Here is a 12,872-nt window from a genome sequence, read left to right on the forward strand (position 1 = left end):
ATTATTATTATTATTATTATTATTATTATTATTATCATCATCATCACCACACTGAGGTGGTTTGGCCATGTGGAGAGGATGGAGGGTGAAAGACTGACGAAGAGAGTGTATGTGAGTGAGGTGGAGGGGGAAAGAGGGAGGGGGAGGCCGAGGATGAGATGAAGAGATGGGGTGGAGAAGTACATGAGAGAGGGGGGTGTGAGTTGGGAGCAGGGGAGTGAAATGGCGGGGGACAGGGCGACTTGGAGGCGATTTGTTTGTGGCCACCCCAAACGGGATTGAGGCGTCTGGCAATAGATAGATAGATAGATAGATCACCATCATCATCATCATCACCATCATCATCATCATTATCACGACTATTACTATTATTATTATTTTTTTTTTTTTTGGTCAGACACATCCACACGTACGAAAAAAAAAAATCCTGAAAATTTCATATATATCTTTTTTGGATAACCACAGGGAAAGTTCACGTTCAAAACAGACTTTTTTTTTCGAAACTGTAGATAGGTAGCCATTTTGTTTTTGAGTGAGCGTAGCGAGCGAGAATACTAGACTTCAATTTTTACATCTATCCGTTCATCTATCCTCTCTTTCTCTCGCCTCGCCTTGCTGATGGGGGGGGGGGAGAGGGATGAAAAACTCTTGGCAATATTTATTTTCCTTCACTATACGGGACAGTGAAATGGCGGGGGCGACATGGAGGCGATTTGTTTGTGGCCACCCCTTACGCAATGAAGGCGTTTGGAAATAGACTATACAGGTGGACTAATACATTTTATCTACCCAACAAATTATCTATCGTACACTTAAAATATCCCTTAATCCCCTAAAACAGATATAGAGACACGTAATTAGTACTGTACAGATTCAAGACCTTCAGTTACGAATTGCAAAGTATGATTATTTATTTTTTTGCATTTCTTTATTTTTAGGGGCAGTAAGCTGTTAAAATACATGTCTGCAACAGGTTTTTTGGTCTCCTACACCTATCCTACAGTGTACTACAAAATGTGCTACAGGTACACTACACATACAGTACTCTAATTACCTACAGATGTGAAAAAAAAAGATCTACAGGCGTTCTACTGGCATTACAGGTGCTCTAATTAACGACAGGTGAGCTACGGGAGACACACAGGTGCTCCAGACAAACTACAGGAACTCTACGGGTATCGTACAGGTGCTACAGACGATTTACAGGTGCTCTAGGTATCATACAGGTGCGCCCGATGATTTACAGGTGCTACAAGTATCCTGAAAATGCTCCAGGTAACAAACAGGTGCTCCAGGTATTCTACAGGTGCTCCAGGTATTCTACAGGTGCTCCAGGTATCCTACAGGTGCTCCAGGTATCCTACAGGTGTGCTTGCCTCCTGACGCAGATGATGCCCTTCCTACGCATCACCTTCAGTGGGAAAGGCAGGAGGGCGATGGTGTCTGAGGCTCTATCGTAGTGGGCGCTCAACCAGTCGTACTCAAGGGCGCGGCGGGGCAGGTGGGGCGGGGTCGTGGGGCGGGGGAGGCGTGGGGCGGGGCGGGGGATAGAGGGGGCGTGGTGGGGGCGCTCTACCCTCTCTATTCTTTTGTGGTGGGTGTGGCGTCTGGCGGGGACCCACACGCTGCTCACCTTGCCGCTCTTCACGCAGTCTGGGGGAGACGGAAGGAGTTTTGTGTAAGTCAGGGATGCAGGGAAATAATAATAATAATAATACCGGTAATAATAATAATAATAGTAATAAAACCATCATCATCAGTAGACTCCTTTTTTTTCGGTTACGATGGGGAGACTAAGGTATAGAATTATCAAAAACATAAGTTCAATATACCACATCTACAACCACAACTAACCACATCCACAAACACACACACAGACACACCTACCACAACCACAGCCAGCACCACCAGCCACAGTCTCGTACCACACCCACCACCACAACTACACACAGTCGCATCTATCACAACAAACCACAATCCCCTACCAACAACCACACACACAGCCACACCCACCACAACAAATCACAGTTCCCTACCACCAACCACACACACACAGCCACACCTACCACAACAAACCACAATCCCCTACCACACCCACCACCACCACCACATATTCCTACCGCATCCCGAACCAATTACCTGGGAACACCATCTTGCCAGCCCGCTACACAAACAGGGAGGTGGGTGTCTATCTGAATGTTGGCCTGGTACCTGTTGCTGCCCCTTGTATAAACAGTACAGCCACACACCTGACTGCACCCCCCACCCTTACCTGACTTCACCCTAATGCTACACTTCCCACATACTGATACTCCCCCTCACACACCTGACTGATCCTACTACACAAGTTACACCTCACACACACCTGCTACTCCCCCCACACACTTGGCTCACCCTAATTCATATATATCTGCTAAGTCTCACACACCAGTCATGGCCTCATCACACCTAGTACACCTCTGACACACCTGCCACCTACCACACACCTATCACAAGGTTTCAAATTGGTATAAATGAACTAATGAAGGCAACTGTACACTGAAAAAAAAAAAAAAAATGAGTGGGGGATAATACATTTTAACATTTTTATTTTTTCAGTATAAAAGAGACACCCCTCAGGATCAAGGTGTTAACAACGAAATCACATAAACAAAACAATAATGACGTTCTGTGGTGAATCGGTTACTCGGCCATTAACTCCACCAACGATGCTGGACGGGGGTTATGTATTCACTTGTGTCTGTTTGTCTGCTCGTGTACAAGATATTTCAAAATTCTGTAATTGGATTTTAATGATATCTGGTGAATTGGTGGGCAGTGGGTAAAGGAAAAATGGATTAGAATTGGAGGTGGCTTCGGATATGGATGCGGGAATAAATCATAAATGTAAATAAGGTAAGCGGAGGTATGCACTATCTGAGACTATGTGGGACCGTAATATTCTTCGTCTGGTAGGAAAGAGGGATTACACCAGGGAATCATAAATCTGACTGGAGTTAGCGGAGGTATGCGCTCTCTGGGTGCTTCCTAATTCTCTTTTTCCCCCCAACAATCCAGTCATAACACTCATCACACTTACAACATCACAGTCTAAGCCTCGTGATGGTGTGTAATGACGGTAATGGCGCGGGAAATAATCAAATCTATACCCCTTTTACTCCAACCTGGCCTAACACGGCCATCCCTCCATTCTAAGTACTAAGCTGCAACACTAGATTAATACCAGAATACGATGCTAGTCAGGAAGAAGTGCTAGGGAATGAATGTAGAGTTATAGTACTTTTTTCTGCCATGAGCTATGTGAAATGTGCCACAAAAGGACGAAAATCTGGATCAAGTTAGTGGAAAAAAAATACCTATAGCGAGTCTGTCTTGCCATATCGACGAAGTTCATCGCTGGCATTACCTACGAGAATATTAGCTAAGAATTAACCTCTAGAAATATAATAGTATTTGCAACCCCAGACTCATCTATACGTGAACTCAGTGGACTGCAGGCTAAGGATCACCCCTCTTCTCTGCAGTCCACCATCCTCCTTTCGGGCGATAGGATGGGATCTGAGGGACCTTTGTAAGGATAGCCCCACTACCTGGTTATATGGGTGCCACCACGTGAAGGCCCCCCTCTCCAGCACGACAAGGGTCCGCTATAATCCAGACACTAGAGAAGGGATAGAAATAAGCAGAGAGAAGAGATAGTAATAAGAATATGTAAATCAAACAGCATAATCAACGAAAGCTGGCCATTATTTAACACTCTAGATTTATTAGATGACAAATAAAACTGGGGAGCATTCAGAGAGCGCATACCTCCGCTAACGTCAATAAAATAAATGATCACCTGCTGTAAATCCTCTTTCCTGCCATCCGAATACTTTTACCGTCTCACATACTCAATTCTTCTGTCTTAGTCTACCCTTGTACACAATCTCAGACAGGGCATACCTCCGTCATCGCCAATTATTTACGAGTGTTATTCATTTCTATATCCGGATTCACCTCCAAATCTATTCCACACTTCCTTGATCCGCTGCCCATCTATCCACCAAATATAGAGGAAATCCAATTATAAGTTTTTGAGATATCGTCCACACAAACAGACAAAGATGAATACAAAGCCCCCTTCCAATTACGCTGACGGAGGTAATCAATTTAACCTCTAGTGAAACAGCTCAGTATAAAAAACAGCATCAAAGTACTCCAATAAACGGGCTGGTGAAAGTATAAATGGAGCTGCGTACCCAGTAAAAAAAAAAAAAAAAAAAAAAAAAAAAAAAAAAAAGCCGGATTGTCCACCTCCCCGAAAGCTAAGCGGATAACAATGGAAATCAACACCATAATCCCCCCATTTCTCTAACTCTCTCTCTCTCTCTCTCTCTCTCTCTCTCTCCCTGCTTCCCCTCGACTCCTGCTGCTGATTCCCTTGCCTTACTGACACTGAGGAGAGCGATTTCCTGCATGAATATACATACATACATACATTTTATATGACAGAGGACACGAGGATTTCGGAAAGATGTGGAAGGATGAGGGACAGATCTATATGGCGTCGGGAAGGATCTGGACACAAGGATTAAGAAAGGATCTGGTAGGATTAGGGAAGCTTTGGAAGTATTAGGGGAGTATTTGGATGGATCAGGGAAAGATTCGTGCACAATGATTTGGAAGGATTGGGACAAGGGGATTAGGGAAAGACTGGGGAAGGATTTGGGACTCTTACTGGTGTCAGGGTGGGAGAGAGGGCTAGACAAGGGCCGTCTTCTCGTCTGCTTATCCTTATCACTTATCTGTGTGTGTGTGTGTGTGTGTGTGTGTGTGTGTGTGTAAACAATATACGTAACGACATAAGGATTAAAAAAAAACTGCAAACTAGATGCCTCCAAAAATTACAGCCCAAGAGAAGAGAAAAATATTAACACAGTGAGGGGAAAAAAGTTTATGTAATTGAGTTTGTGGGAGGGAGAATGATAGGAGGGATAGACAGGCAGGTAGACAGACAGACAGACAGAGAGGAAGATAGAAACAAAGCAGCTGACGGATAGATAGACAGATAGATAAACAGATGAACAAATTGGTGGACAAGGGCATTCATGTAAAGACAGATTACACTTACAGATATTCAGATAGATGTATGGCTACATAGATAGACAGATAAACAGGTAGACAGATAGATATAGATATGAACAGATAAAAACACTGAGAGAGAGACAGTGAGGTAAAGACATGACAAAAACATAGATAGATAAAGATAAAGACAGACAGACATACAGATAGATACAACCAGATAGATATTCCTAGCCCGTCTCCTTCCTACACGCCCACCACCCTCTCAAACATTGCAGTAGTGTAAGGAGAGCCACCGCCTACATGAATATTTTAATAGTTACCCCTTCAGTGTAAATTCTCTACGATATATTAGAGGGAATATGCTGAGTATATTATCAGTATACCCGGCAATATTTACGTATATCATCATCATCATAATCATCAACATTCTCCTCCCCCTCCTCCTCCTCACCTTCATCATCGTCATCAGTATCATCATCATCATCATCATCACTCTCCTCCTCCTCCTCATCATCATCATCATCATCATTATCGTAAAAAAAAAAACTTATTACCCAAAATTACATACGGTTGTTACTGATTAGGGACAGAAATACACGAGGCTGTTTGTCCAAGTCACCCCTTGCAGGATGCGGCGTCAGACAACACATACATACACACATTAACATACACACACCTAAATATACACGAGAGAGAGAGAGAGAGAGAGAGAGAGAGAGAGAGAGAGAGAGAGAGAGAGAGAGAGAGAGAGAAATAAAACACGGTACTAGATAAAATTACTATAAAAAAAACAGACCAATCCTTCACGCTCGGCTTTATTATTATTATTATTAATTATTATTATATTTTTAGCCAGGTTAGGGGAAAGCACCTCGTACTGAAGAGGCTCAAGGTAACAAGTGGTGATGATGGAGGTGATATGAAAAAAAAAGAAAAAAAAGAAAAATGAATGTTTACCTTGTTATATCTTGCAACCCCCCCCTTCCCCCCTATAGCACCCTCTCCCCCCTCCCCCTTCACTTCCTCCCTCAACCCCTCACTCAAAATTCCCCCCCCCTCTCTCTCTCTCTCTAATCCACTCCATTTCTACCCTCATCCACTCCACTTTCCATTTCGTCCTCTCTCTCCTCTCTCCACCTCCCCTTTCTCCTTTTCCCTCCCCTCCTCCTCCACCACTCTCCTCCCTTCCTTCTCTCTCCTCCTCTTCTCCTCCTCCTCCTTCATTTCCCCTTCATCATTATATTTCTCTCATCTAACTCCCCATTTCTCTCTCTCTCCCTCTCCCTCTCTCTCTCTCTCTCTCTCTCTCTCTCTCGGTTAGTTGGGTGAAAAATGCTGTCTATATAGAGAAAGGTTTTAAAATCCACGTGAGAGAGAGAGAGAGAGAGAGAGAGAGAGAGAGAGAGAGAGAGAGAGAGAGGGCAAAGGTGGCGGAGTCAGTCCCTTTAAGTCTTGGCAATTTCATCACACAGCCAATATGCACCTGACCCTAAGGGGGAGGGGGACAGGGTGTGGGGTGACAGGGTGTGGGGTAGAGTGCAAGGGTGTGAGGCAGGGTGACAGGGTGTGGGGCAGGGTGACAGGGTGTGGGGCAGGGTGACAGGGTACGGGGCAGGGTGACAGGGTGTGTGGCGACAGGGTGTGGGGCAGGGTGACAGGGTGCGGGTCAGGGTGACAGGGTGTGGGTCAGGGTGACAGGGTGTCGGGCAGAGTGACAGGGTGTGGGGCAGGGTATGAGGCAGATGAGAAAAATACGATAAAAAAAAATAATGAGCAATAGAAAGTTAGAGACTAATTAGGAGAGAGAGAGAGAGAGAGAGAGAGAGAGAGAGAGAGGAACCTATCAACAGATCCCTCCTCAGCAACAACATAATCTCACCGCAAAAACCCTCGATCTTCCCCGCGGAGGTAAAGTGATAGCCGGAATTAACCTTCGCCCAAGCTGGTTAGGTACGGATGAAGCATGGAGGTCTGAACTCTGATTTACGTGAGTGTCAATGGTTTGTAATGGTTGTTTGTGGCAGTCTACACAGGGTGATTCGTAAACACACACACACACACACACACACACACACACACACACACACAAAAGTACACACTCATTCGCTATTTAGGTTTTGTGTGTGTGTGTGTGTGTGTGTGTGTGTGTGTGTGTAATAATTAGCGTAATGACACCTGAACCAGGTAACTGAGTCTCATTTACCTTAATCACTCCCATGTCATTTGCCAATTACTGTGATTATATAAAAAAAAATAGTAGTGTGTGGGTGGATGCGGCAATGAGGGGGAGATGAGGGGGCTGGGGAGGATGAGGGGGGTGAGGGAGAATGAGGGAGAGATGAAGGGGATGGGGGGGATGAGGGGGGGATGTTGAAGAAGAAATGTTTACCTTTGCCTGTAAACATTTTCTCTATTATTATTATTATTATTATTATTATTATCATTATTATTATTATCGATTATCTAAAGTATAATTCGACCAGCCTATCATGACAAAATAATCGAGTGTCATAATATCAGGTGAAATTCGTATACATACTTAGATTAAAAGTATTCATAGTCTTAGATAAGATTAAGTAGATTTAGTTCCTTAAGATATAGTAGTAGTAGTAGTAGTAATAGTAGTAGTAGTAGTAGTAGTATCGGTGGTGGTAGTGGTGGAGGTGATGGTGGAAGTTGTTGTTGTGGTGGTGGTGGTGTTGGAGATGGTGGTGGTAGTGGTGTGGTGGTGGTGGTGAAGGAGGTGTGGAGTGTCAAAGTTTGGGCATGTGATGTAAAACACTTAATTCCGCATTCCTTTTTGTGTGGGAGTTAAAGTGATTAATTAACGAAGACTATGCAGGTACGAAGAGAGAGAGAGAGAGAGAGAGAGAGAGAGAGAGAGAGAGAGAGAGAATAAAAGGGAATAGGGAAGAATCGATGCATATAGGGAGGAAGAATGGGAGGGGGGAGGAGAGGGGTATCAGGGAAGGAGAGGGGAGGGGAGGAGGGAAGAGGGAGGGGGGAGGAGAGGACTGTCAGGAGCAGAGGGGAGGATGGGGAGGGGAGAGGAGGGATGGAGGGGGGGAGGGGAGAGATAAAGAGAGGGGAGGAATGAAATAAAAAATAAGGGGACAGGGAGAGGGGAGGGGAGCAGAGGAATGCTGGGAATGGGAGGGAGAATGCACGCACGCACGCACACACACACACACACACACACACACACACACACACACACACACACACACGCGCGCGCACGCACACACACACACACACACACACACACACACACACACACACACACACACACACACACACACACACACACACACACACACACACACACACACACTGCAGTTTACATACACCCATTCTCTCTCTCTCTCTCTCTCTCTCTCTCTCTCTCTCTCTCTCTCACTGGCAGAGCTACCCACACAAAGCGCATTTTTTTCACCTACTTAAATGAACAACACAAACAACCAAAACAAACAGGCAAACAAACAAACAGGCACCCCCAACCCCTTCCCTACGAGTTTTTTCTCCTAAGCAAGAGTCAAATTGAAAAAATAAATACATCGTCGTGCTGAAGGGGTGAATTGATGTGGTTTTAAAATTATCTTATTGTAAAATCCACGTCAGAGAGAAAAAAGGAAAGAAAAAAAAAGAAAGGAAGGAAGGAAGGAAGGAAGAAAAGGAAAAGAGAAAGTGAGACGAAAAAGAGAAAGAAAAAACAGGAAAAAAGAAAATGAAAAAAATAAAAAATGAGAAGAAAAATGAAAAAGAAAAAGACAACAGAAAATAAAAAAGATAAAATGAAAAAAGAAAAAGAGAAAAAGAAAGAAAATGTGAAAAAGAAAGAAAAAAAGAAAAAGAAAAAAGAAAAAGAAAAAGAAAAGAAAGAAAAAAGTCGGCAGGCACCTTCCCTTCACACCTGTCAACGCGGACTGAATCTAGATCACCTGACTTCCGGTTTTGTATTCTTAAGTGACTCGGGAGATTTCGTAATGCCTGTATCTTGGCGACTCATTCTGTCCAGTACACCTCAGCATCCTCCTGTATATTGGCAATATTATCTATCTGTCTATCTATCTTTCTATAGCCCGACGCCCTAATCCCGCAAAGAGTGGCCGCAGACAAAACGCCTCCAGGTCGCTCTGTCACCCACCATTTGACTGCCCTCCCCCCAACTCACTCCCTCCTCCCTCACATACTTCTCAACTACATAAGTAAAATACAAAGTTAGTGTGAAATATATGCCGGATAAATCACTAAGGAGAAGGTTTTACGGAGCCTGCAAGGACGTTTTACTATTCAACATCGGTGCCAAAAATTGCAATACTCCGCTCACTCAAAGCTGGCCTAAAACTGGACTATCTCCCATCTTGATTGCTGAGTTGTAGCGATGGATTAACGCTAGAATATGGTGCTAGTCACGAAGAAGTGCTATGGAAAGGATGCAGACCCACAGTATTGTCTTATTCTCTTGGCTACAAAAGGAAGAAAAACTGGGCCAAGTTAAAGGGAGTGACCTGTAGCTACCAAGGCCCCAACACTTTTTCCTAAGCGATTTATTTTGCTATCTCACCTTACTGTCCTATTCTTTCTTACATAAATCCTTCTGATATCACCACACTCTGCATGGATAACGTGCAAAAGGATATTAACTAGCCATATCCAAAAATAAATCGCTAAGGAAGAGGTGTTACGGGAGAGACGAGAATACAGATCAAAGCCTCTTCCCATTCACCGTTATTCGCACCAACCAACTGCACAACCACCTAGCCTCGCCATCCTTCACTGCTATTCGCACCCGCCTAACCCAGTACCAAGCTTCATATCACCTGCTATTTACACCGGCCACACGCACACCTTTCCCACAGCTCTCTCCCCCCCCCCCCTGCTCGATCTCGGGCAGCCCAGACACAGTACAAGCCTCTCACACACTCGGTCGGGAAATTTGAGAAGGGGATCTGGTATCTAGAACGACGCGTGTTCGATCCTGCGAGTTGAGAGAGAGAGAGAGAGAGAGAGAGAGAGAGAGAGAGAGAGAGAGAGAGAGAGAGAGAGAGAGAGAGATTTACTGATCTTAAAATAACACTAAATTTAATACACAAACTCCCGCTTCTATCATTAAATTGGTTCAGAAATAGATTACACATATGGAGGGTAGGTATTGGTGCCAAAAGGGTGATATGTGAAGATCTGTGTCCTGTAAGACTGCTATGCTTCGGGGAAAGAATTGATAAGCCCAGAATTAGATATACACTAAAATATTATTATTATTATTATTATCATTATTATCATCATCATCACAGGAAAATCTACAACGTTGGCCTTTGATGACTGAACAAGGTGCAGTCTATCTATCTATCCATCTACTACATACCTACCTACAGTATATGTGTCAATCTATCTTTCTTATCCACCTACATAACTACACACACACACACACACACACACACACACACACACACCCACACCCACACACACACACCCACACACACCCACACACATTTTAGCTCCCAAGACGGTGAAGAAAATTAATAGCACATCCGGTCATCACTCTTGCTTAGGAGGAGGAGGAGGAGGAGGAGGAGGAGGACGGATGAGAATAGATGTGGCATGTGAAAAGAGAAGATGAGAGAGAGAGAGAGAGAGAGAGAGAGAGAGAGAGAGAGAGAGAAATATTGGATGAGACGAGGACGACTGATGATAAAGATAAGACGAAGAGAGACAGACAGACAGACAGACAGGCAAGAAGACAGCCATGAGAGACAGGAGGGGGGAGGATGAGAGGGGGAGAGAGAGGGGGGAGAGGGTGGGAGATGGTGAGAGAGGAGGGGAGTGAAGGAGGGTGGGGTGAGAGAAAAGACAGACAGACAGACGGGCAGACGGTGGGGGGGAATGCTGATGAGGGGGGGGTCGGGGGGCCTTGGGGGGGTAAAATATGTGAAGTAGAAGAGGTATTTGTGAAGTGACGTCATTGGAGAGAGAGAGAGAGAGAGAGAGAGAGAGAGAGAGAGAGAGAGAGACAGTGATGAGATAGGAAGGGCAGGTAAGAAGAGAGGAATGAGGGAGAGAAGAGAAAAGGAAGGAGGAGGAATGAAAGAGAAAAAAGTGAGAGACGATGGAGGAAAGGGGGGGGGAAGGGAGGAGGAGGAGGAGGAAAGAGGAAAGAAACTATTACAACTGGAGGGAAAAAGTGGATAACAGAAGGAGGAGGAGGAGGAGGAGGAGGGACGTCAAAAATGTCGAAGGAACAGGGAGAGTAAGAAAGGGTGAAGAGAGGAATGGAGGAGATGGTGGAGGAGGAGGAAGAGAGAAAAATCAGGTGGAGAGACTGTAAGAGCGAGGAGGCGAGGAAAGAATGATGAATTATTAATGGAGAGAGAGAGAGAGAGAGAGAGAAAACCAGGTCAGAAAGGAGGAAGAGGGACACTATAACGAATAATAATAACAATAACATCAATAATAATAATAATAATGATAAAAATCATCATCATCATCATCATCAACTCTTTAACCCCTTCAGTACGAGGGTAATATTGTAGTTCCTCTTCCAGCTACAACAACACTATCTTACAATTTGGAAGAGGAAGAGGAAGAGGAAGAGGAGTGTTCTCAGCCTTAACACCTTCCAACTACTTACTCATGCTAATCCTTCAATGACTCTTTCCACTCGGCAAACTTTTCCACTCATCCCCCCCATACTCTCTCTCTTTCTCTCTCTCTCTCTCGGCTCTGTGGATGGCCAAGTGTCGTCAGATCGGCGAGATGATCTGACTAGTAACCAAGGAGACTCACACCCACCTCACAACTAAGCCTCACCCTCTACTCTCCTATACTCTGTTCACTGAAACTTGGCATAAAGTGGCCGTCTCTCCACCTTGGGCTGTAGCGAGAGAAAAACCACTAGGATATAGCACCTGTCACGAAGAAGTGCACTGGGAAGGATGCAGAGAGATGTAATGTCCTGCCAATAACCTGCAAAAGGACGAAAAATTTGCGCATAGTAAAAAAAAAAAAAAGTGATTATTTTTTCTATTATTTCCCCCATCCATCCCCCTCCCCCCTCCCTCCACCACACACCCCTCCAGGTCCCCCCTCCCCTTCCCTCCAACACCCCCCCCTGCAATTCTCCCCCCTCCCCCCCAAACGCTAAAGCCCCATCAAACGATATTAACTCCGACAAGGTTCCAAAAATTAAGCGCCCCCCCTCCCCCCCCCCCCCAAAAAAAAAATATCGAAAACTTATTTGGACTCGGTCTGAAGGGGTTGAAATTTGGACATCACGAGCGAATGGAGTCGACCCGTAATGGAGTTTGGAATGGTGTTTTTTTTTTCGTTTTTGTTTTTGTTTTTTGGGGGGAGGGGGTGTCTGATATGAATTTCTGCTGATATGGGGAGTGTTAGTGTTATTGTGTGTGTGTGTGTGTGTGTGTGTGTGTGTGTGTGTGTGTGTGTGTGTGTGTGTGTGTGTGTGTGTAAACGTTAAAAAAAAACTACAAACAAATGTATGCAGTAATGGGGTGTATGTGTGTATGTTTGTGCCACGTATGTGTGAGTGCATTTGCGTGTGTGCGTCGATAAAATGCAGGTAAGTATGCAGTAAATGTGTGTGTGTGTGTGTGTGTGTGTGTGTGTGTGTGTGTGTGTGTGTGTGTGTGTGTGTGTGTGTGTGTGTGTGTGTGTGTGTGTGTGTGTGTGTGTCGGGAGAGAGAACAACACTCTGAGCCCCCATTTGCTATGACAAAAAACACGAATATGAGAGAGAGAGAGAGAGAGGGGGGGGGGGAGAAGTGGTAGGTAGGGAAAAGAAAGGGAAG

General features: G+C 44.7%; 1 protein-coding gene across 1 annotated transcript in view; it reads right to left on the bottom strand.

Moving 5' to 3' along the window:
- Nucleotides 1-944: 944 nt before the first annotated feature.
- The window catches only part of LOC145403751 (uncharacterized), a 78,392-nt gene continuing 66,464 nt past the window's right edge, over nt 945-12,872 (bottom strand). Inside the window, exon 4 of the mRNA XM_080275429.1 lies at nt 945-1,653. Within this exon, the coding sequence (XP_080131555.1) occupies nt 1,361-1,653 (293 nt within the window). The 3' untranslated portion in view covers nt 945-1,360. The remainder of the gene's footprint in view (nt 1,654-12,872) is intronic.

The sequence above is a fragment of the Coenobita brevimanus genome, chromosome 61, assembly GCF_032717465.1.
Source record: "Coenobita brevimanus isolate Jiangsu-jjx chromosome 61, ASM3271746v2, whole genome shotgun sequence".
NCBI lineage: Eukaryota > Metazoa > Arthropoda > Malacostraca > Decapoda > Coenobitidae > Coenobita > Coenobita brevimanus.